The 25,644-nt window shown below is 44.2% G+C and overlaps 1 protein-coding gene across 3 annotated transcripts in view; it reads right to left on the reverse strand.

Moving 5' to 3' along the window:
- Positions 1-5,671: 5,671 nt before the first annotated feature.
- Positions 5,672-25,644, reverse strand: part of SPSB1 (splA/ryanodine receptor domain and SOCS box containing 1) — a 41,517-nt gene continuing 21,544 nt past the window's right edge. For 2 of the 3 annotated variants that reach the window (XM_062593312.1, XM_062593313.1), the window contains 2 exons: positions 12,453-13,281; positions 5,672-7,837 (listed from right to left, as the gene is read on the reverse strand). In XM_062593312.1, coding sequence (XP_062449296.1) covers positions 7,710-7,837; positions 12,453-13,146 — 822 coding nt within the window. In that variant the 5' untranslated portion in view covers positions 13,147-13,281 and the 3' untranslated portion in view covers positions 5,672-7,709. Of the gene's footprint in view, positions 7,838-12,452; positions 13,282-14,793; positions 15,290-25,644 lie in introns of those variants that run through there. The other variant, XM_062593311.1, reaches the window with a different exon arrangement.

Consider the following 25,644-nt stretch of genomic DNA (forward strand, 5'->3'; position numbering starts at 1 on the left):
GAAGCAAACTCTGTTTGATTTCCAGATGAACAGCCTTGTGCAAGTCATCTCAGCTCCCTGAGTTAAAGGAGGAGTAGTCTAATTTTATGCCTGAGGTGTAATTTCATAAATCAGGGAGCTGAGATGACTTGCACAAGTCCTACTTTGTTTAGAAGCAGAGACTATCTTCTGTAGTGGAAAGAACAACTAGCACACAACTAACACCAGACTAGATATTACACAGTAATGATCTGCTTGCTTTGCTTTGCAAACTTTCTGCAATCTTCGAAGAATTTGCCGTATTACCAGAGGGGCTGTGAACTGCATCCTTTGCAACCACTTTCTGTGGAGAACTGTTGACTGTTGGCTACCGTTGGAAGACTCAATTTGCTGGACTATGGTTCTGACCCAAGACGGCCAAACTTGTCATAGTATGGAAACACTGCTAATGAGATCAGGGTCCGAAGAGATAAATTCCAAAGCACAAAGAGAAAAGGATGTTTTCTTTTCCGCTGGACAAAACACAACTTTTCTGGCAGGCACAAGTAGGACAGTCTGTCCACTTTGGCAATACCCTGCGTGCCTGGATGTACACAAGTGTGTTTTTACATGCAACCCGGTTTGATTACACAATATTCCTCCAAGAGAACTTGGCAAAAAAGGTATCTGAGAGGCTTTACAAACTGAGAGCAGTCTGCAGCGCGCTACATCTCTCACTCTGCATCTTACACCATTTGGAGCTGCTGACCATCAGGAAAACAACCAAACAAACCCACTGTAACTGTCGCTCAGTTACCCCATGAGCAGTTTCAGGTGCCCCAAGGTTGCAGGTTTAGCTTCAGTTGTCAGCTTGTATCCACCAACCTTCATAAAAAAGCAGAGGCTATGATCAAAGCACTGAACCAGCCGCTAGGCCAAATCCTTTCCTCTTCAATTTCCCACGGTTGATCCTGAAACTTGCCAAATGCGTCTGGTAATAGATTAATATGTCAAAAGCCTTTTCCTAATTTATTTTATTATATTCCTACTTTATTGCATTTGCTGTTCCTCAAGAAACATATGCATCTTGTGCTTGTGAAAATGTACTTGGGATCAGTTCTAATACTAGGCAACCCTAAAGAGGAAAATAAGTTTATTCTAGTGAAGGCCAGATATGGTCTTGATTACAAAGTTTGAAACACAGTTAACAAATACAGACGTAAAACCTAGAAAATATAAATCTAAAGTGTATGTGACACAAGTTTCTTGCTCTAAAGTTAGGCATCCTCTGAGGCATTTCTTGCCTGTGGACTTGCAGGTCCATCTCAAGAGTGCCCTAACTCCAGAATGCTGCCACTTAGCATGGGTTCTTACCCAGGAATGCCCGTCTCCCATTCAGACCTTGGGATTATTTCTGTTTTTCTGACTATTTTTAATGCAAACAAAAATTTCAAATTATGTATCAAAATCCACCTTCTTTCCCTTCTAATAAGAAAGATTTTATTGCACAGCATTGCACTTTGGAATAGATGGTTGGCATCTGTGAGAACATTAAAAACTTCTATGTTTGTCTGAGAAGGATGCATCACAAGGACTCACAGTACTCATTCTTCTACCTTTTCCATTACCAAATCAATTAATAACTTAATTTCCAGCATTCTGCAAACCTCATTTTCACCGCTGTAATTTCCTATTGTGCAGTCATTCAAATAGTCTTTTCATTAATTAGCATTTCACAGAGACCAAATATGATACGTTAATACATCTTGCTGTTTTAAGAGATTACTGTGTCAGAGTGTTGTTATCAAAGCATAGCCAATAACTTCTCAAATCCTGAAATTTATGCACTATCTAGATCAGTTGAAAATGAAGAATGTCAAATCTCAGCCTTAGGGATCAAATTTCCCCACTTGTCTGTTTGAGTTCATGTCTTCCCTTGGGTTTCCATATAGCTCATTAAACAAAAGAAAACAAAAAAGGCCTCTATAGAAAGAAAAAGTTTGACATGATTAACTAGCTCTGCTGGAAATGTGTGCAACCCACCCAGGTGTCTAGACAGTTTGAAAAATACAGATTATATTCAGGAGTAACAGCTGTTACTCCTCAACTCTCCCTTTCTTGAACCTCAAATTAAGTAGGAACAGACCATATCAATATTAGGTGGTCCTCTTCCAAAGGAAGCATCCAGCCTGTTACAGGAAATTAAGTTACTGATTCAGTAGGTGGCACTTTACCTTCCAGATCAATGAACCACTTGCCTAGCACATGAAAAAGTCTTGTACTCTCAAAGGTGCTTGCTCTGGAAAAAGCTGGAGAACAAAGAGTTCAGCAGGTCAGCTGTGGGGAGCCCTCTGCGTTTTTTTGTAAAGGAAAAGGAAAAAAAGGGCAACACCTGTGTCCTGGCCAGATGCCAGTTTAGGCAGGTGTTTCGTGCCTGCCTGTGTGCCCTTTGTAATAATAAATTGGAGAGTGTGTTTGCTTATGCAGGTTTCAGACAGTAAAATTCTGCTAGGTCCTGCTAAATAATAGTTAATGGCTTAGCAAAAGGTTCCGAGAGGGAACATGGAAAGATTCCTGTAGGCATTTTGGAGTCCCTCCGGACAGACAAGGTATTCTCTTGACGGCTATCCAGAAGCAGTATCTATTTCTGGGCCATTGCACAGCGAGGCTTCCCCGGGGCACGAGCTGTTGGCCTCATCTAATCTGCAGCTAATCAGAGAGGCTACGGAAGCCATGAGCGATGGCCATTTACTGTAAAGTTTTTAAATGAGGGCTCAATCCACACAATGCTGTTTGTGCAAGCCCCAGCTGCTTTTACATGAGACTGTAAACCACCTTAACTTCTCTAGACTACAGCAACATGTGAGCAGAGGAATGCGGCTGGTCTGTGCTAGTCCCAGAAAAGGTCCCAGATGAGGCCAGCAGACTGCACAGCAGACATGCAATACCAAACCTTTGCATAAAGTGTTTGGGCTTGTATCTCCCCCATGCTACATGTGTATGCAACCGGGGGGAAGCGGCAGGAAACGAGTGTGGAGATGCCGTAGGAACAGAATGCACAAGGGCAGCTTGAACGGCTGATGGGAAGAGCATTACTAAGCAGTAAGCAAGTTGTAAAACATAAGTCAGACAAAACATCTGGCAGCTGCTTCAAATAGTTTTCTGTCTGAAGGGCAGACAAGCCTGCAATGGTCTCAAATCAAAACATGCGCAAGGACAGGATCAGTGCTCCAGTGTGTTTTGTACAAGCATAAGATGAGTTTTGCTCCCTTCAATATTGTTTTTTGTGCCAAGGAAAGTTAGGTTTGGGTTAGGCTTTTAATTTTAATAAGCTTAACTAAATAAATCACTAAGTATATCCCTTTCCAGTCAAATGCAGCTTCATCTTTGGCATAAGATCAACATTAGCTCTGCATAGGAAGTATATAGGAGAGAAGAGAGAGGACATAATAGGAAATGTTTTTCATGATTGTCTTAAGAACAGATTCACTTACTCAGTAGAAAAAACACAACTGCCAAAATAGGTTCTTAGAAGCATGATGTAAATCCTAGTTTGCACATCTCAGGCAGTAGGAAAGGGTAGATTGTCTTATGCTGGTACCAAGTCCAAACTTGAGAGATCTGGACTGATATCTAGGTGCTGTTAGGCAAGTTACTTGCCTCAGACAAATCATTTTATTAGCAAATTGCCTCAGTTCTGCAGCTAAAGGAGAGGGTTGGGAACAGTGCCTTTTGCCCCCAGGTTTTTCTGCCTTACTGACATTGCCATTGCTTTGGCCAAAATCCACAGTAGGAACATTCATTGGCCCAAGTATGCTGCACAGAAATATAACTTGCACACAAAACAGTCTTTTCTTTCAAAAGGAATTGTGGCAAGACTACTAAGTATTATGACTTATTTTCTTATCACCTATCAAAGGCCTTCAGTGAAAACTTCCCTCTTACAAATTTTTTTAGACTCAAATTACCAAATTGTCAACTATCAGGAAGGAACAAAAGCCACCCCCACTGCCTGTCCAGAGCATCAGGGTACCTGAATCTCTGCAGAATTGCCACCTCACTTTTGTATCCCTAGCAAGGCAAAGCAGCCAAACTATCAAGGCCAGAAACCTCCTATAAAATGTAGAGGAGTAGTTCCACATGCACTAACATTAGTTGGCAACAGCAGGGAGAGATGCTGGCCAGCGTAAGAGGGTTGGATTTCAAGGAGACCCTGATACAAGTAGGACTTGTGATTTTTAAAGCTACTCAGAGAAGGGAGCAGGTCTGCCTGCTACATGCCAGTGCCTGAACACAGGCAATAGCAGGGGAAGCACAGAGCCACTGATTCATTAGGACTTGCTAATCTGTGATATCATTTGTTGATTCCACCAGGTCCAGTCCTCATCTCATGACTTCCTCCGTCGTCACCATGGCACTGTACATAAACACTGCAAACTCCCAGACCCAAGCAGGTCATTAATTTCAAATATTCCATGCAGCTGGAACACAAGCCTGTTTGGGTGTCTGGAGCTGAGCATGAACTAACTTCTCAGTCTTTTGCTCCCGCCCCACCTTGTGGGCCCTCCCCAGGCCCAGCCTGCTGCTCTCCCAGCACCCCTGGCTCCAGCTACACTCCCAGCTCAGAGGTAACCTTTCTCTGGCAGTTAAGGGGAAGCTAAATCTGCCTACATACAGGCAGGAAAAAAAGTTTTCTCTACCTGCAGCAAAACAAAACACTGCTGTTAAACATGCTGGCTGTTTAGCTTAGCATTCACAAACAGCTGTCCTCAAAGGAGGTAAAGTCCTTTAAAATTTGAAAATCCTTGCCCTGATGGAGATAAAGGCAAGAAACCACTCAAACAGGAACAAAATCCAACCCCCACAGCCAACTGTCCTCACCCAGCACATAGGCAGCTTATAATCATACTTCTGAGCTTGAGTTGAGCCTCACATTGTAGTGTTTGAACTGATGAAATCATTTGCTTTTCACACCCAAGTTGGGAGCTGCAGGGAAGGCAGAAAAACAAGCAAGGAGAGGAAGAGTTAGAGACTTCACCGTAACTGGAGAGTACAAACCCATCTCACCTTTAGTCAGTTTGGAGAGGCTTAACCTAGCTGCTGCTACAGTTTGATAGCATCTCTGTATTACAGAGGTTGGAGGTGGAAGAGACAAAAGGCACTATCATCAAGCACAAAGCAATTTTTACTCTGCAACTAGTATCCCCCATAGCACCTGATAGCTCAAGGATGAATCTTCTTGTGGAAAATAGGTCTCAAAGCCTATGTTTAGTGGCTTGTGTTATGCAGTAAGTTCAGCTAGCTAATCAAGGCCCTGACCACAGCTTAAAAGTGCCATAGCAAACCTGAATATTTTAAGAAATAGGAGTTTGCATAGCAATAAGGTGCTTGTAAGTGACATTGAAGAAAGAAAGCCAAACCTGCCATATCATCCCAGGTTTCATTTGGTTATGTCCAGAGGTGCCATTTCTAGCCACCAGTGGCAGATGTGCAAGACCTCAGGTTCCCACACCCCACCGCTTGTAGTGAAAGCTACTGCTCACCCTCCTCCTGTATCTAGCTCTTAAAGGTCAGCTTTGAATTGTTACTCTTAACTCAGGACAAAGTTAACCCTCTTTGCTTAACCTGTTTGGGATGGGTTCTCTGGAGTAAGCCTAGCACACAGGTAGTAAGGAGGTCTGATCATGTCATGCATATAAAAAACAGCACCAAGTAATATTTATTAAAGTTTATTAGGTTACTGAATGTTATCTACAGCCATAAAATAGAAAGTGAGAATTTAAAACTGTACAAAGCAACACACTAGGGAAGTGAGAGGAGATGGAGACAAGAAAGCGCAAAGAGCATTAGAAGTGGGAAGAACACAGATACTTCCCTGGAGTTAACGGAAGACACTGGTTCAAGTTGAAGGCAACCAAGTAGGGTTCCATATACACTGAATTTTCTTGTGCAACTTGTGTCCCACCCTGTAACAGAAACTAGTACAAACCTCTATGTTAAAAAAAATTATACAAGATTAAAAAAGGGGGCACAACAGACCCCACCCAGTCTTGGCACCAATTCTGTGCTTTAAAAAATATACTATGCAAGTAGTTTATTTTTTAAAAAAGGTACCCTACAGCAGCTGTTTAAAACATGGTTCTTATACATACACCACAGATATATATATATATTAACATTTTCAACAACTAAACTCATTTGTACCTACACAAAACTGAAGGAATAACTCAAGAGCAAAAAAAAAAAAAAAAAAAAAAAAAAAAAAAGAAAAAAAGAAAAAAAAAAGAAAAACCACACAAACATTTTTCAAGACAAAGAAATGTGCAAAATAACCCCAGAAAGGCAGCATAGTAGCCTGTGGAGACATCAAGAGAGCTCTGAGCCTCTCTACTTGGCTGTTGAGGCAAGAATCTTTATTTGGGATGTGCTGATTTTGCCAGAATTGCTTGTCCTGTCTTTTATTGCAGTTCCTCCCTCCCAGCCCTGGAGGGGCTCCCTTTCTTTCTTCCTGTGCCTGAAGGTCATCCCACAGGGCTCTGTTAAAACCTCACAAGTTACATTATTCTGCAGCAATCACCAGCTCTTCTGGATTTCCAGTTTGCTGATGGCAATTCTGCAGTCGCAATGCTACCTTCCTTTGTCTGGGACATCTTCCCACCTCCAAGCAAGGAACAGGGAGAACTATTCCTGCTGCATAGCTACGAGGAGATTAGGCTGATGGTCTATGACAGGACAAAGCCTGGCTCTGAGGACTTTAAGCAGCTTATTGAAGAGAAAACTCTGGCAGGGACATTAGAGGAACACCTCAGTATGTGTTTCTAAAGCCCTAACAAGGACAGGCTATACAGAAAGCAGACTTAAGAAGGCAGGGCGCCTATAGCTGGTGCAGCGTGTCTCAGAACTCAACCACTCTGGCTTATATTGCAGGAGAAGTTTGTCCTTTCCCTGTCCTCACACTGACAAGGAACCCCCTGACTCCAGACTAAAACCAGCAGTTTAGCAGGAAGAGGGCAGGTGAAGATATGGGGTGCCTGCTCAGAGTCACACCCAGTAAGACAAGGCAGGACAAACAGCAGGAGAACTGGGAAAGTGATAGTGGCAGAAACAATAAAGCAAGATTCACTGTCTATTAAATAACCTCAAAACACAGTGAGAAGTCCTAGCAAAGACAGACAGACAGACATCAGCTACACAACCACCTTCTCTAAGTTAAGTGTCCTGGTGGAAAGATTCTCAGTTTTGGTGTTTCAGGTTTTTGTTGGTTTTACTTTATTTTTTGGTTTTAACATCCCACTGATAATTCCTCTTGGTATTCCAGGCTCTTCCCAACTCTGCTGGCCACCCTGTGCCTTTCCGTTCTTAGCACCTGGTCTTAAGACAGACCTCCACTCCTACTGCTTTCCCATCCCCTAAGCTATGCTCTCCTTTTTGGCTGGCGCAGAAGAATAATTCACTTATAGGCTCTACAGCCCAAAGGATCCAGTACAGCCTTTATCTGGAGAAGCAGGGAAGCACAGAAGTTCTGTAAAGGTTCCTTTCGTAGGCGTGCTTGAGAAGCAACTTCCAAAGAACAAAATACTCATTTTAGTTGTGAAACAAGGATTACTTGAGAATTTGCTTTAGCACAGACAGGGGTACTTTGGCCAAGGAGTTCCAACAGTAGCCACGACATGAGGGTAGCAAACCCGTTGCCCAGTGGGTCAGCTCCAGATTGCTTGTCTTGGTTCCAGCTCTGTCCTTGAACATGAAGGTCATTGGTAGAGCAGATAACTCTTGAGGGAAGCTGGCAGTGGCAATGTAGAGATCTCATTTAGTCTTTCCTTGCCCAGTGCAAGCCTCACAGCTCGCCGACACAAGTCCATCAGAGGCAGTGGTTCAGCTGGAAGAAAAACATCCAAAACATTAGCATCCCAACCCATGAGCTATACATTCACTTGCTAGCTCTAAAAATCCCCAGAAAAAATATAAGCAAGAAAAGTGAATGCTGGGCCTGTTTGCAAGACCCAAGCCATTCAGCACTCACTCAATCAGCAACATTAGCATGTCAAATACACAGCCCAAGAATGACTTTCTGTAGAAGGTATTTAGAGCTACATGTGTGTGAAGGGAAATGTAACACAATTACTTAAGGAAGTTCTCTCTGCAGTACCATCCAAGTTTGGGAACATATGTAGCTTGTGCCTCTCATGGCAGTATCTAAACACTTTAAGAGGCCCACTAAAAATAAAAGACTACAGTAAAGTTAGATAGCACTGTGTGATCTAGGTACACAGGAAGGACCATAATTTGTGTTTCTTCCCTAGTACTGTAACAGCTGTCAGCTCCTTCATTCCTACTACATGATTCCCATGAGATGAGTAAAGCCATCTGTTAAACTTCATGTCACTACACTTGAACATAGTGTGACAGCTTCCATCAGAGGATTTCCCTCTGCATCACACACACAGCCTCCCCCCCCACCCCCCCGGAAAAATACAAGCTTTGGGCATTTCTGCATCTTGTACTTTAAACAGTAAACAGGATAACACTAATTTTTAAGCATGGCATATTGATGCTAAGGAGTCATTCACAACATAAAGGGGACTCTAAGGCCAAAGCTAGAGTGAACACAGAACTGCACAGAAGGAGGATTATTTTCTTGCAGCTTCTGTTACTAAGGCTGCCCAAGCTCACCCACGCACAGCACGCTGCTCAAGGCTGAAGGGTCCTGCTCACCAACGACACAGCTAAAGCAAAGGCATCTCAAATCAAGGACAAACTTCTAAAAGCCTGAGTGCTCACCACGCACCATTAAAGTTTCCTTTAGAAACATCTCAGGCCAGAGACACCTAAAAACGTCCACAGGAATGGAAAAGCTTGGCTAGGAAGCTGCAGTTTCAGGAACTTTGATAGATGCCAACTGCTCTAACTTCCACTACTCCAAGCCATATTAATTTACTTTGTACAGCTGTTTAAAACAGCTGAGACAGTAAAAAGCTTAATTCTCCTGAAAATGACCGTGTTACTGAATTTCTTACCAGTATTCATTCCATCAATAAGATGGATAAAAATCCGTTCCTTCCAGGTTCATATAGTACAGTTAACACTGAAAAGCTAGACAGAAGTGTTCTCTGTAGCCTCTGATCAGGCCACATCCTGATTCTACTTTGGAAAATAAAAGTATCCAGATTGCTTCATGTAGAGAAATTTCCAGTGAAAAGCAGAGACCTAGTTTTTATCCAATTTTTGAAAAAAAAAAGTGAGAAGGAGAATCTGCTAACTGCAGAGGGACTTGGTAGTGAAGTCCAGAATCACACTCTCGAATTGGTCCCCTCAAGTTAGCAGCCGAAGAGCTAAACTGATGCCCTGTTCCCCCCCCCCCCCGTCCCGTTACAGATCACAAACTATTAGCTGCTGCAGAGGAAGCTGCAGTACAGTGCCTTTCCAGCAGTTCTCCCAGTTGTTCAACTATTAATTATTCAAGATGTTACACCTCTTTCTGCACATCCCTTCAGCAGTGATAGCTGGGTGGATGAAACTCAGCAACTGCTGCATCCCCAGCGCCGCTCCCATTAGTCACATCTGCTGTGTCATGAAGTGAAAACAGCCTCACAGCTGCTCAGGGCCTTCATGCAGAACATAGCTGCATCCAGCCCAACGCACTGCAGGTCTTGCCTGCTAATGACCTACTCCAAGATCCACGCTGCCTCTTCTGCACGGACAGGTCTCTGTACAGCAGCATTGCACGTCTCAGCTCTAGCTGCAGTACTGCCAGAGGAACCTTTCTTTGGCAGCACTCCTTTGGGACTTTCCAGCGTAGCTTATTCTCAAGCTGCTGGGGCACAAATATGCTAGACTCTAGGTCTGTCCTACCTCCTCCTGCTCCACAGAGAGATTGTTTGGACACGAATATTTTCCTGAAGCACACAGTCCTTGCCTAGCCAACACCCAGGACAAGAGGCCCTGACCCTCAGGGCCTACAGGCGTTAGCATAACAAACACATACCAGTTTAATGGTCTTAAAACAGAAAGGATCTTCTTCCTAAAGAGCTTAAGAAGAACTTCATCCTTATCTAGTTTGCATTGATAACCCAGTCTGACAAAAGATAGACCAAGAAAGCAAGCATGTGTCTGACCTCCTTTCATTCACCAGCACTACACAATCACTGGACACAGTGCTGCTATTGAACGCTCAGAAGTGCTTAGAGCCAGACACCTTCTTTCCCTCTGTGCCAAAATAGCATCCTGTCATTCCTGGCCTTGTGCCCAAGATTTGCTCCTATGCTGAGAACACATTACAACCAAGTCCAATACAGGAGGTGGCTGTTTCCTTGCTAAGTGCAGTTCTGTACTGACAAATCCACAGACTTGCTGGCTCTGAGGGGAGCTGCAGATTTTGGCTTTGATGCCTGCAAAGCCTGGTTACTGCAGCTCCTGTCATTCCTTAAACTACTGCGTGGTAGAATGAACAGGGCTTCTTCCTGCTGGTATGCGAAAGCGTTTTGCCAAGGGCTCTCAATTCAAGACTCCTATTCTCCAGGGTTGTTCTGCTATTCCTGCTCTGAGCTCATCTGCTAAAAACTGACAGGAACAGGGCTGGCTGCAGGAAAAAAAAAGAATAAAGTAATTCGTGGGAGGCAGACACCTATGCTGAGCACTAAGACATGGTGTCTTAACTTGATATCCACTTAAGTGCTTAACCACTGTAGACACTGGAAGGACCTTTTCACCTAATCACTCTGGTCTTGCAAACAGAAAATAGTAGCAAAAACCAACTGAACACCACACCTACTTGAGACAGTACTAAACTCAAAAATCCCTCTAGAGCCAAATCTTCCTTGGAAGAGATCGGTTATGCTGTGGTTCATGATGGAAACAGCAGTCATGATAGAACATCTCAGTAGATAAACATAAGGACTTAAGTCAGTTGCTTCATATAGAATTTACAGCCATTAGATACTCCATGGCAGAGCATATCTAAGACTTGTGTCCCATCACCCTAGTTTTTAAACCAGTTTAGATACTGAGTTTCTTGGCTCTTCAGTTTGAGTATTTTCAAACAAAAACAGCAAAATAGCTCATATATTATTCTTCATGTCTGAGAGGTCAAACTACAAAAGATTAAACAGCGTGGACTTCCACTTGGATCCAGCTTGGTCCAAGCTTTACCAATGCCCTGCGAATGCCCTATTACAAGGGGATGTTTACTCTTACTTCAGTAAAACCAAACAGGACTTATCTAACTTAAAATAACTTCCTTCTGAAGTGTCATCAGAAGAGTATGCCTATAACTCCTAGGTAAGGGGAACTAGGAGTTTAACAAAGGTGTTTAAGCAGCATGAGATTTTTTTTTTTTTTTTTCCTTTCTTCCCTTCATTTTCCTTTGGTTTGTGGATTTACCTCTTTTCCCCTTAATAAGGCTTCTGGGGTTATTCTATGAGAGTTTTTAAAAAGAAAAGTTTGTCACAGCTGAAGTTTGGTGCCTAGTGCCAGCTTTTTCATACCTCATGTCACCAGTGCCAGGAGTTTGCCATTGCTGGCCCAGCATTAGAATAAAACCATTCCGCTCACAAATAAAGGAATCCTTTGGGCAGACACTGCTCTAGAGTGCAGGGGAAATACACTACCCTTCTCATATCAACCTTGCCAAATTTATTTCAGTAACATAAATCCCAGTTTTAAGCCACTTCCTTCACCTCCTCTTCCACCCCACCCATACAACTGAGTCAATCTGGCCCAGTGGGAATCTCTGGCTATGAGAGATAACACTTCTCTATGCATTTGGAGAGCCAAACCTATTACTAGGCTTAGCAAGGAACTGACATCCCTCTTAGAAGACCTGGCACAAACTGTGCTGGCTACAATATTCAACCCCCCCCCCCTTTTTTTTTTTTTTTTTAAAAAAAAAGAAAAACACAACACCACCACGCAGCATCTCCGGCCCTGAAAGAAGCAAGAGTGAGGTACTTTCCCATTTGATCAGACAGGGACAGAGATCTTCCTATTCCTGCCTGCAGAGGATTTTAGAAGTTCCTTCCTGAGGCATCTAAGGAAGGCGACTGTGCTTCAGAGACTGTTCCCTGTAGAGAGGCACTGGGATTACACTGCAAACAATGCAACTGTCCAAGGGATACCCCTGCTGAGAGTTTCGTAGCAATACAGAAACAAAAGCTTGTCAGGTCTCCAGACAGAGAGCCAGCAAACAGCCAATAACACCTTCCCCTGTCATACTATCTTCCCATGCTCTGCTTGCTCCCTGCAGTGCCATGGTAACAGCACATGTGTTCCCAGACAGACAGGCTCCTTTTGAATTGCCCATTAAGGATTCAGAGATGCAGCAAACCACCACAAGTCTGACAGGAAAACCTCACCCTCTAAAAGTCCTCCACGGGGGGGTGGTAAGCCTGCACATAAGAAGCCCACAGAACTGTGCTGTTTGAAAAAGAAATATATATATATATATACACACACATATATACACACACACACACACATATATAGGGAGTTATACTCACGGTCAAGTCCATTCAAGTAGCGCATCCGTATTTCACAGTGTCCCCACACTGCGCTTACCACTGGATATAGCTTTTTCCCTTTAAGTCCCCGAAACGCAACACCCATGTATTGCCCATCTACAATGAAGCTCAGTGTTCCATCGTCCATGTCCAGAACGACCAGGAAGGAGTCTGGCACAATGAAAGTCTCATCTGGTTCTAGGAAGGCAGGGTAGGTTTTACTTGGCTGGTTCTTCCCATCGTGGTACAGTCGGTTGCGCCCAAGATCCCACCCCCAAGATTCATGATTATTTCCTACAAGTGTGGTGTAACCTACAGAATGCAGAGGGGCATCTGCTGTTGCCACCCCTACCACGGCATGGGTGCCTCGCTGTCTCATTGCCCATGTGATCTGCCACACATGCAATCCTCGTGTGTATCCCACTTTGCCTCTGATGGCGTCTGTGCTCTGAGCCACCGGATGCCGGTGAAATATGAGTTTGTCATCCTCTTTCACGAAGACATTCAGCGAGCGGTCATCGTTGTTCCATGAATGCAATAGCTGGACTTCATACGATACTGGAGGCATGTCCAGCAGTAAGTCCAAACGTGTGGGTTTGCTGTAGTCAAGTCCCTGGAGCTCCTGTTTCAGTGGCCTGTATACAGGGTCCCTCATATCCACAGTCTTTATCCCACCTGTGACCTTCTGACCCATTGTGTGTTTGGGTTTTGCCTATTTAAAGGCTCCCCAGGCAAGCTCATCAATTTGCCCTGCTGCTCCTGCTGTCATTCAGCTCTGCAGAAAAGGTTGCTAGGAGACCTTGTCAAGATGTGCACTGGTCAGTATTGCCTAAGTGACAGAAAGAAAAACAAGAGAGAGAGAGAGTTAAACATTAGCACGAACAGCCTTGTAAGCAACATTTACACCACACTTACTGTTTAGCCTGCCAACTCACCCCTCCTGTCCATGAAGAAGAGTAATGCATGCCACCTATGTAGTATACCCCACACAGAAGAGATAGTACTATAGTACTTAAAATACCATCTATTTGACCCACATGCTACATTTCTGATGTCCTCTTCAGAAGAGCACTTGAATTTCTGCTCCTTTGCTTAAGGAGGGTGTGGACTCAGAGCCATCAGAGCTTGTCTTCCCTTTGCAGTGAATGCACTGCTCCTTGTTACGGCATCAGTAAGCCTTAGGAGAGTGCATCTTTAATCAGGCTGCCTCCAGCCACCCTTAGTCACCTACGTGTTGTCGAGGCTGGAGGAAACCCTTCCCTTAAGTTCTCTGCTTAGAAGATTTGGAGCCTGATACACAGTAATGCTAAAGCCTTGCATTCTTCCTGACAGTCTTCGGTACATAGGAACACTGAAAACAATGTCTTTTATAATCTTGCCTGGTCTCCCAGCTCTAGTTCATCTCCACAAGGTCAGGCTGAGCAAGACATCCCAGTGAAGCCCCTGGCTGCTTGTTGGTATGCGCTGTTCCAGCTCCTTCCACCCATATTGGAGCCCTTTCCAGCTGGATATACCAGAGCCATCTCTGCAGCTACCCACAAAGGAGTGAAAACACACAAGGTATATAACACTTAAAGAAAAGAAATCCTGGAACAACTTCAATCAATTTTCTTCTGCTGTAGAGATGTTTAAATTATCCTTTTGAAGGATGCAATACAGTTGTAAGAGCAGCTTTCCCTATAGGGAATGGAAAACAGGCTTCATTTCAGGAGGGAAACATTTGTGTTCCAGCTCAAGAGGAGGATCACAGGCTGACAGCTAGAACAGGCACTACAAAAGCCTAGTACCAACATTTTCCCAGAGGCCAAAACAGCTTATTCAACCAAACAGTAACACACAAGTTCACCACCTGATATTCTCCTAGCTGGTGCTCCAGCAAGTGCTTCCTTTGCAGTGCTCAGAGATCTCTCGTGCAGAGACTAGATGAAGATGGCCAAATTCCAGGCTTGCTTTTTATCTGATAGACTCATGGAACGGTAAGGTTAGAAGGGACCTCTGGAGATCTAGTTCAACCCTCAGCGTAGCCCATATGGGGACTGAACCCACGACCTTGGCATTAGCGGCACCACGCTCTAACCAACTGAGCTAAACCTGCCCCCCTAAAATAGCTGCAAATACAAGCTTCTAGAATGCAAGCATCCCCTAGAGTAAACATTACATATTGCAAATACACACAGAGGGATTGCCTGGTGTTGTCATCCATTCATAAAATAGTTTTTTAATCCCTCAACATTTAAACAGCTCAAAAAAAGCATTCAAAACAATCACCCAATAGGAGTGATCAAACAAAGTAGGAGCCAGAAAACAAAAGGAATATTTCTCCATCTGGAGAGTTACAAACCTTCCATGGATCAGGTGGCAAAGCAGCTAGCAGTCACTGATACAGGTCTGTGGAAATAATTCCCTTCAACCCCACTCCAGCTTTGCAAAGTACTTCAGAGACTTGACTGCAAATTGAAAGCAGTAGACAAAAATCGACTGTGCCCAGTCTTAAGGGGCCTTCTTTGCAGCAGCCCTCAGCAGTGCTGGTCCCATTACTCACTAGTTTAGAGAGCAGTTAAAAAGCCTCCTGCACAGCTCACCTCGAGTGAGCGGCATCAGTTGGGGCAGCTCCTCTTCTCTAAGAGAGGAAAAAAATCCCAGCTTGAGATGCAGAGCTGAGGGGGAGGAGCAAGGTTCTTCTCAGTTTAGCAGTTTTCCTTCCAAATCTCAGAGAAATCTTTTAAAAAAAGTTTAAGCCAGTTTGCCTAAAGAGACTGGCTCACTTTGCGTACCTTTCCCCCCAGGACAGCATCCACCCAAACAGCTCTGCTCTCACTCAGCAACACAAACAACCCTCTGTGCGACAGCCGCCAAACTGGGGGCAGCTATTAGGAGAATTAAAAGTGGGAGGGGAGGGAACTAGCTTTCTAAGAAAAAAAGTGTTATTTTAACATTTCCTGGAGTGAGGCAATCACTCAGGGCTCCTGCCAGCTACAGTCACAACACTTACTCACAACCAGGACCTCATCTGGCATGGAAAATAGAGCATGAATCAGATCTGGTTTAAAAATAAGGTTACCGGACATAAGCAGCAAAGCTTCAGCTAGGAGGTGAGAGGGAAAGATCATGTATGTTCTGGGTTAGGGATCAACTCACCAGCTTCCTTGCAGCTTTTGACTAGTAGTCCAGGGACCCTGTTGAAACAGGGAGCTCAAATCAAGAAACCCCCCCACAAAACTACTTTTTTCCTTTCTTTCCCTGCTTTTTTGTCAAGTGTGAGGAGGAAAATAATCCTTGAGGTTCTTTTAAAAGGCACATCACTAAGCTGCAATATAGCTATTTCAAATAGCAGCAGTATAGCTATTCAGTGATATCAGATAAATGGCACTGAGGGACAGAAAGTGGTTCATTAAATGACTCACACTTAGGTCAGGTCCAATCATATTAACAGTTGATAAGATGAAATAACGGAGAAACCCTGCAGGACCCTCCAATAAGGGCCATCCACAACATCAAAATAAGTCCTCAATAATGCAGCCAGCTGAGAGCTCAGAATGAGCAAGTAATTGCAAAACAAATGTTTTTCTGGTGACAACACAGTCAGACACCAGCACCTCTTCAGGATGTCCTCATTCATCCCCTAGGGTTGTTCTTTCCAGTTCACTCCAGAGATGATACTAATACTTCTGTAAACTTCTAAGCATGAAAATTGCAGGGGTCTGTTTTGCCTTCCAACACTGGAACTGGACATTAAGGGAGAACATCACCACCCACAGCATAAGTGGGGGTTATTTAGCTGTTCTGCCCCACAGCTCAGAGGGCAGAAAACACCTAGTACAGGTGCTTGGGCCCAAGCATTTCCATGACACATTCGCACTCTCAGGACAGTTTCCCTTGCTCTCTGAGAGACTAAGTAACAGCAGCATCTCAAATCAAAGAGCCAGAAGAAAAAGCAAGCTGACACTGACATGAACTGAGCTGCTGGTGCACAGGTTCACACACACTGTTGAAGTTGTCTCCTACAGACACTATCACAGCATAGCAACAAGTTTTATAAACCCAAATAGGAAGTTGCTTGATCACCTTTTTCAGCTCTGCACGTACACTACATGCAACTATTCACAGGTTTAACAGCAGTTCCTCGCCATCCTTCCCACTGTCTCGTCTTTAAGCCTTTGTGCTTGTGTCTACTCAGGTGCTCAGTTTTGACACCTTAAGGCTGATACCAACTTGGTTTCAGTGCAAGTCTCCCAGCTCAGGCTGGGAGAAAGACCATCAGGCTACTGACATCAGAACATCTGAATCACACATCCTTCTGCAGAGAGCACCAGATGAACTGCCTGGCATCCCCAAGGCCAGTGGCACATGGACAGAGGCTGTCAACAAGGCACTGGCTACAGTGCACTTGGAAGTCTATAAGCAAGTTCAGCTGTTGGAACATCAATTAGGATAAAGGAACAAAACATTGGCAGAAAGAGGAGAGGCAGAGATTTCCTGAGAGCAGTACAGTACATGTGAGAACACTGCATAGGAAGCAATAACCAAAACAAAGCAGGCTGCCAGACTGCAGGAGTATTGGTGCAGATTGTTTTGAAGCACAGAATGCTTGAGAAGAGTGCGCAGTTCTGTACTCTAGTTAGAAAAAACATTCCTTTTTCATTATGACTTTGCCTCCTGTCAACATAAGCTTCATCGTATTTCTCAAGGCTGTTGCACCAAAGAATCAAATCAGCAAAAAACAAGAGGTGCTTCTAAAGCACATTTGTCAGGATGCTGTCTGCCTCCTCTGAAAAGGAAAGAACCTTTCCTGAAGACAAAGATTACTCATCCCATGCCTCAATTAACGACTTTTCCCAGGCAGACTATTAACTCTAGATGAAGCGTTACAGTGAAGATAAGAAGTGAAAGAGAGGGGGAAGGCAAGAAGAATGGAGCAAATGAGCTGATTCGACAGAGAGCAGGTTAGGTACTGTGCACTATCCACCAAGACTAAAGTGCAGCTTGGCTCCTTATTAGGGCAAGGCAGTGATTCCTGCTCAGAGCAGGCTCCAGTGTTCTTGGCACTAGCCTGGTCTAGAAGTGCAGAGTGGCACCTTGCCAAACAGTCTGGGGGCACAGTTAATGCCCCCAGATTTGGAAAAGTTTCTTCATGCACAGGACTATACAAGTGCTTTCCTTCAGCAGGACAGATGCAGAGAGGCTTAGCTCTAAAGTTAAAGGATTAATGCTCTGGGAAGTTTGATATGAGATGCAGACAGCCATAAAAAGAAATACACTAGGGAATCAGCTACTCAAAGCTTTTGAATGGTTAGAGGTTTAAGTACATTTACCAACAGTTCAGGCTTGCTGGAATGCTGCTCTCCTTTTTAAACATAAGGCCATCTCCATTATGCTCTGTTTTGCTCCCATGCTATTTGCAGTTTTATTGTTAACGTTCCAGACTTAAGAACTTTGGAACAAAATTAGGATAGTCTGTCTTAGAGCAAAATGCTTACTGCTTTTTCAGTGAGAATTAGATTTCCCCCCTTCAGTTCAGCTGTTCAGAGCAAGCAGGCAATTTGCCATGCTAGAAAGACAAGCCAGGTTTCAAAACAACTGCCTGCTAGAAATAGATCAAGGCAGGAGATAACAAAGACATTTCAATGGAAGGTGTCAAAGTCCCTGCTGCTGAATGGGGAGAACACAGCTTTTACAAAGCTTTGCAAAGAAAGGAATGTATACGGAAGTCAGAGCAGAGTTGAGGTGTCCAACCCCTCTTCTATTTAAGCATTGACATGAACCAGGCAAGCTAAGTGCCTACCACAGAACTCCTGAAACTGAGGTAGCCATCCTGATTTAAGTCCTCTAGTTCTTGTCCCACATTTTCCAAAGGTTGGTTGCTTTTCTCCTCTCCAAACTACAGTTCCTCCTCTCATTCCACTCCAGACCTACAGTCTCTTCCTTAAGAGCTTTAATAGCTTTGCCTGTAGTTTTAGTCGTGTCAAAGTGCTGGGTGACAGAGAGCAGAGCCATACTGAGTGCTCAGGGCCACCTGTACCCCTTCTGTCTTCAGGGACTGCTAGAACACAACCAACAACCCAGCTAGGCTGATGCCACACAGATGGCAGTCTGGACTACCCACACCAGGATATTTTGTGTCTCAATATGAATGAAAAACAGTTAGAACTTGATTTCAGTTATTTCATTAGGGTCCCCTATACCTGGGGGGCAACACCTTGCACAAAGCCTGTCAACATTAATCTAAACAATACGCCTTAGAGACTCCTCATAGCTAGATTCAGAGAAAATCATCCACGTACAGGACAAGGCTGCTCTTTTGCTCCAAGCCTGTTCACCTCATTCCTGCACACATCAGCATTCAAATCCATTCAGCTCATCTGAATACACACTAAAAATGCTACTATCAGTACAGTGAACTTAAGCCAAAGAACTCACCCGAGGTGCCCTCCTTGTTCTGTCTGAAGCCAAAGGCTTCTCCTGTATCAGCCTTATCACACTGTGGGAGGTTATTTCAGGTAGCTACATCTTAAAGTGACACAGGAATTTTAAAAGGCTGCAGTGTAGATTTTCAGCTCCATTTGGGAACTACTTCTGTTGACACTTCCACAGAAACAGCAGTCCTTGAAGTCCCAGACCAACATCTCCCCACAAGGCAAAGTCCTGGCACTAGCTGCTTGGAGGGACTTTGCATCTCTGCTGGTTCCATTAACCCTACCCCTCCCGCCCCAAAGCAAAAACCCCAAATCCTGTGCTGCCATAAAGCTGCCGAAGGCTCAGTTTAGACTGGATGGTGCAAAGTCCCAGAACCCATAGGGCAACTATCCAGCTGCGGCATTCGGCGTTCTAGGAACAGCCTCTCCAAAGCGAGGGGAAGTAAAAAGGTTTTACAGGAACATGCCTGCAGTTATTTAAGCACCTGTGAGTCACTCGCTCAGCCACTCAAAACATCTGTTTTCATGAGGTGAGGTATGGCAAACCATTCTTCAGTTACAAACTTTGCCAGAAGGAGAGAGCAGAAGCACATCTAGACAGTTAGGAAAAGTTTTGTTAACTTTTAAGTTTGAAAAACTCCACATCTTCTCATAGGTCTTTCCCTTGCACTGCAGCTCAATGCCTATAGGACATCTTATCTGGAACATCAATGCACGATGGCCCCAAACACAAGAAAATCCTAGAATTCCTTGATTCCTGATTCAATTTTACTTTAAGTCTATTTGTTCTAGTAAGTTTACTCTGGCTCCTTTTCTCCCCATAATATTTATGAAGAATACTTCTACAGGGAAGAGGCTAGACCTTTAGAGCACCTACCAAACTCTGGGTGCTCTACAGACAATGAATCAGAGCCCTACCCTGAAGATCTCCAGCCTAGAAAATACCTCCTGAGAAGGAGAGAAAATGTTCTGCACACGGTCATTTACTTGCTTCCTGCTTTGGAAAGCAGGAATACAAGCTACCAAACAGCTCCTGTAGAGGAGGCGGAAAAAATTCTGCAGATTTGCCCAAGTTTCCACTCGGCATTATTTTAGTAGAAAAACATTAAGTAAACTTGGCCTATTTTCTTGCACTGCACATTCATCACATAAGCCAGTAAAGAAACTCAACTGTCAGGAGCTGCATTAGTGCTGATTTGCTGACTAACCTGCTGGCAGCAGCTCACCTGAGGTCACCTTTCCATCCCCTCACAAGATTTTTACATGCTAGTTGTGCACAAACTGTCCACAAAGACCCTTCACACAGAACTATCCCCCTTTAACAGGGGACTAGAAGTTACTTCAACATCTAAGCTTTTCTTGGTGGTGTTGATTAAGACCAAATCCCTTGACCATATGCCCCAAATGACCAGCACTACATGTTTTCCTTAGCATTAATCCTTAATATAAAAAAATTCATTCCCTCACTTCTGCTGTGTGCTTCTACCTACTGCACAAGCTGATCACAGGAAATCTAGGACACCTCAACCAGTCCTGAAGCAACCACTCCACTGGCATTCAGGCTTCTGTTCCACAACTAAAGATTTAATAAAACTTTGTGGGAAAAAAGTAAAGCTCACCTATGCAACTGAAGAAATCTTCCAGAGCTGTGTTAGCACAGACTACTGAGCAGCTACAGACCAGACAACAGGAACAACTGCACTGACAACATGGTTAGAGGTAGTTTCAGAGTGTTGCAATTTTGCTAGATCAGGGCTGGGCAAGCAACTCTCATTGCACAGCACTGGTTTTCGCAGCACTGGCAGCCTCTTACTTATTTTGCTCTTTAAAAAAAGATAAGGTTGCCACAGGGGCAACTTCCCCAGCCCCACCTACCCAAGAGCAGCAGCAGTTTGGCTCAGCCGGTTTAGCTGTTGGTGACAGGGCTGCAAGGCCTTTGCAAAAAGTGAAACTGCAGAAAGTCACTGCCGGATCATGAGAGGGGAAGGGCATGAAAGAAGCATTAAGAAAGATGGCACATGTCCTGCAAACACATCAAAAAAGAAAATCCTCCACCAGAATAAAAGGCTACTGAAATAACTCTGTTCAAGATATGCCTTGGATGGGGAAAAATTAGACCCTTAACATTTGGCAGTGGTTATCTTAACTGTACTGCTGTGGCTAACAAGCCACCATGCAAAGCCTCATTCATCCACCGAGCTGCAGGTTCGCTGTCTCTGACACCAAGAGCTCTGCTCTCTTCTACATTAGGGAGCTAGCATAGGAATGCCCACCCCGAGACATGCCAGAAGAGACTCCCATCCAAGGAAGCCAACAGCACGTCATTGTACAACACTGCTAGGACCTGTGGCCATAAAGGACCTGCCTGTACCAATACAGCAATCCAGTGTTCCCCTCCTTGGGAGGATTCGGATAGTTTCTGCAGAAAAGTTTAAGTTTTTTTTTTTCCTGTTTTTTTTTCCTCCTCCTTCTCCAGTGTTGTGATGTAGCATAAGGTCAGTGTGTACTCTTACACTCAGAATGGCTGGTCCTCCAGTAAAGCACTGAAATTATCCTGAGCAGCACATCTAAATAAGTTAACACCTGGAACTGCAAGAACCACCCGTTATCCTCTGCTAAGCAGCCACCCACAAGCAACTAACTTAAGCAAGTTTCCACTGTTCACCTACCTAGGCAGTTCCTGATAACTGCAATGCTGTGTAACCTAGCAGAAAAGGCTACAGAGCAACAGAGGAGACGCTCACTTTGCAAAGCAGTTGTACTGAAGGAAGGAAGCCAGACAGGAGTTCCCCAGTTCCTGCCAGATATGTTCTCTGCTGTTAAAGGCTAGATACAAATTGCAATTTGGGTCACAGAGAAGCTTGAGATACTTCTTTAAACAAAAAGAAGTGAACTTGAGCTGTTCTTTCTCACAGAAGGAGTTTAGTGGATGCTTCAGAAAGGTCATTAGACCCTTCCCAGCTCTGTTTAAGGTAGCTCCTAGGACATAGAGCTCCTACCACATAATGCCAGGTGCAAGTTAAGGACCACGTACAGGCACAGTGTTTCATCAAGGCTCTTTAAAAGAGCTTCTCAGAGGCAGATTCCAGCCATTTGCCTGCTCCATCAATGCCATCTTTGTGTGCATCAAGTCTTAACAACTTTAACAACTGTTTTGTCCATTTAAGTTCTCCTTTCTACTCAAACCCTGTACTTAAAGCTACAGACTCTTGCCTAATATGCCTTCAGAATCACAACAAGCTCTGTAGTCTTTCACAGCCTCTCCCACTTGTGACTAACACGTACTTGCAGGTACAGCAGCAGCACGCCATACTGACATAATGGCTCTGTGCCCTGGCACAGTCCGTGACCTGATCCATCCCACATGTCCGAGCACACTCTGCAGTGCACGTTTCACTGCCATGCCTGCTTCATAACTAAGATGTTCGTCATCTTCCCTTCCATAGAGGATAAATAGTAGTGAAGTATCTCATCAGGCCCTCTGTTCCCCTGCCTCCCCCTGAAGAAGCAGGGAAGAACCTGAGTGCTGGTTATCTCCAAGCACGAAGAGGCTAGGATTAGCTCTGAGGCTCGCTCAGCCACTGCAAGCCGTTACGTTCTTGGCACGACCACACTGTTAGACCAACTTTCTATGGTTAGTCTACTCTGAACAGCATTCTAGAGCGATTCCTTTGTATCTTTTCTGAAGTTACTTGAAGGATGCTTTCTTTTCAGTATTGCAGCAGCAGTATGAGGCAACATAAGTTAAACAAACTTAAGTTCTGCTGCTGGCTTTAGGTCTACTGCATTGTCAGCAACATATAGTTTCTCCTTTGCTCCTACTCTCATGTTGTGTCCATATCCCCTCTGCTCTTATTCATAGCCTGGGCCCTTTACAGAGCAAACACTGCTTAAATCAGGATAATGAGACTCTGTCCAGAAGTAGTTCATTTATTGATAGTGTAATATATAGATGGTAAAAGGAGTCAATTTGTTCTGATCCCACAGCATACTGCTTATACAACAGAGCAGAACTTAACTCCCAACCTACTTCCTTAAGATTGCAGGACACTACCATGAGGGCATGTAAGTGCCTACACTGCAGGGTAAGCAGCATTATATAGCATAAGAGTAACTAAGTTGACTGTGGCTTCTCTTAGGCCTCCTGACCAAGCATGCACAGTGAGTAGTAGCAGAGTGAACGTGCCAGAAAACCAGCTACGAAAGCTCTTCCTTCATAAAGCAGGATGGAGTCCTGAGAATTTACCAACCCACACTGAACTGACAATGCTGCATCTTAGCCAAGTGCTGAGAAATTTAACCAGAGTCCCTTCCCATGTCCCCCATCTGCAGCTGCAGCAGTGACCTTTCTTACACCTCTCCCCTTTGCTCTACTCTAACATCCTGCTGGTCCAGAATACTTGTTTGTAGCCAACTGGTGAAGTGCTATTTTCCAAAAGCAGCTTCAAACTATGGTTTCTAGCAACTATTTACAGGCAACACAAACCTAGAGAGCTGATTTTGATGAGCTCAGGTTTCAGCATCTGAATCATGCTTGGTGCCACAAGCCAGCCTGCCACACACTGAGGACAGTCAGCTTAGCTAGCAGTTCAGCCATCTGCCTGTGGCTCTCAAGCTAGAACGCATACAGATGGTTTGCAGACGTTCCAGGTTTTTAATGCAGAGGTTATGGGCAGGCTATCATGGGGACATGCTGCTGACGATGTTCAGATGTGGCAAGCTGAGCTATAGCTCCACACTCCAGATAGACTCTTTTGGAGGAAACAGCAAAAAACTGTGGTTTGGCAGTTATGTCTGAGCTGAGACAGCACCTGTACATAGTGTTATATGAGCAGGAAGATCCACACAGCTTCCCCCTTTCCTGAGGAAAGCATGGGGAGACAAAGCAGCAAGGGCACAAAGCAATGCAGCCACTGCAGAGGGAGAGCCTGGAGGAAAAATAATGGGTCAGTACAATAATTAAGCTCTTATATATAGCCCTATTCCTGCTCCAATTGCTTTGCACACAGTTATCAGCATAGCCATCCTGCAGCGCAAGCTGTTTACAGCTGATTCACTAGTTTGAGCAGCTTGTTTGAGGCTGTAGTGGAGCATGTTATAGCTAGAGAACTGGCACAGCAGGTTCTTTGCACACTGAAGCACGCGGATACCCATTTAGAGAAGGCAGAAGTGCTAGATCAAATGTCTTCCAGGTCAGAAGAGACAGGCTTCTTGCACATCAGGGTCTTATGTCATTAGTAACATTTAGCAAAGCTGTTTTTAGCTCGTGGCACCACTTTCAGGCTAGGCCCAGAAAAGTGATTTTATTCTCATTATGCCTGGTCAAAAACCCATTTTTTTCTCTGGGGATGGAGTTTCCTTTTACTGAAATTAAGGTAGATTGGCAGAACTACATGCAAAAATTCTCCCAGGTTGCTTCAGCGCAGTCTTTACTTTAAGAACCCACCAGTGTCAGTCTTGGGAGAGTTTATTCCAAGGAGAACAGCTAGGCTAATGTAGAGATAAACAGCAACAGTCACTAGCTTTTACAATTCGTTTTTTTGCATGCTCTTAGGAGATGGCTCAGAGATCTGCTTGCAGAGTAAAGTGCTACGGGAAATAAATCACAGGCAGCAGGAAGAAAGGTTACACATGACCCTTTCTTTAAACCCTATCCAGAAGATCACCCTTCTTATACCCTTGTACCTGCCTACAGGCTTTCAGATGTCTTTTTCCTTATGCTATTGAGACTTTGCATGTAAACAACCACTACTTCCAGAAGAATCCTCGTATCTCAGTAAGGCTGAACTCTCTGCTTGACATATTGCAAGAAATCTCCAGTTCCATAAACAAGCTGTATCTGAAAGACTAGTTTGGGGGACTAAACTACCAGGCACGCTGTGTTTAACATCTTAAAACTTTCCTGTTCTTTAGCAGCTGCTCTGTGCCCCTCTATTGACAATTATTTAGACAGCCCATCTTCTTCTGTGCCTTAGAATTTAAAGAGCAAAAGCTATTATGGAGGATAAGTAAAGGATGGCCTGAGCAGTGTCAAGGAAGTTAGCAGGAATGAGACAAGGGACTGAAAAGGCACCTGCTGGTACAAGTTTAAGCCACAACATAATTCTGCTTTAGCATCCTGTTCAAAGCATTTCAAATGCACTCTAACTAGAGCTGGAGCTTCTACTGAAAGTTTTTCTGGAACTGGAAAGAAGAGGAGGAACAGGAACATATGTCCCTTTTCTAGTTACTGGCTAGGCTAGAGGATCATCATCAAGCTGGGCCTCATACCAGTCCAACACTGCAGTAGAGCTGCTCCATTGGTTATTCTCTCCTCCAGCCCTTGCCATCCTACTCCCTTGCCCTGCTGTACCAGCACAAACAGCAATGCACTCATACTGAAGACTGAATGGGGAAAGTAATCCAGAAAGATTCTGTTCAGCCAGATCCATTCCCCAAACTGATTCACTGCCCAGTCCTGCAGACTGTTGACCCAGCTCACTAAACAGACAGAAGCAAGCAGCAGTTATTTTGGCTGGCAATACCCTCAAGAAGTGATTTAACAGAGTGGTGGTAGTTCAGCATGGGTGCTTGAATGCCCTATAAAGTCTGGCTAATTTGCTGTGTTTCCCTCATGTTTTTCTCTCCTTTCCCCAAGCACTGGAGCTGTAACATCTCAAGACAGGCTGCATTTAGAAAGGCATTTCCTCCACTTCTGAGCAACCATATGTTTTAAATAGCAGATGTTTACATTCACAGCTATTTGCATTAAAGAAATCCACATAAACCCTAATAAGCCA

Source organism: Rhea pennata, chromosome 22, assembly GCF_028389875.1.
Source record: "Rhea pennata isolate bPtePen1 chromosome 22, bPtePen1.pri, whole genome shotgun sequence".
Classification (NCBI taxonomy): Eukaryota; Metazoa; Chordata; class Aves; order Rheiformes; family Rheidae; genus Rhea; species Rhea pennata.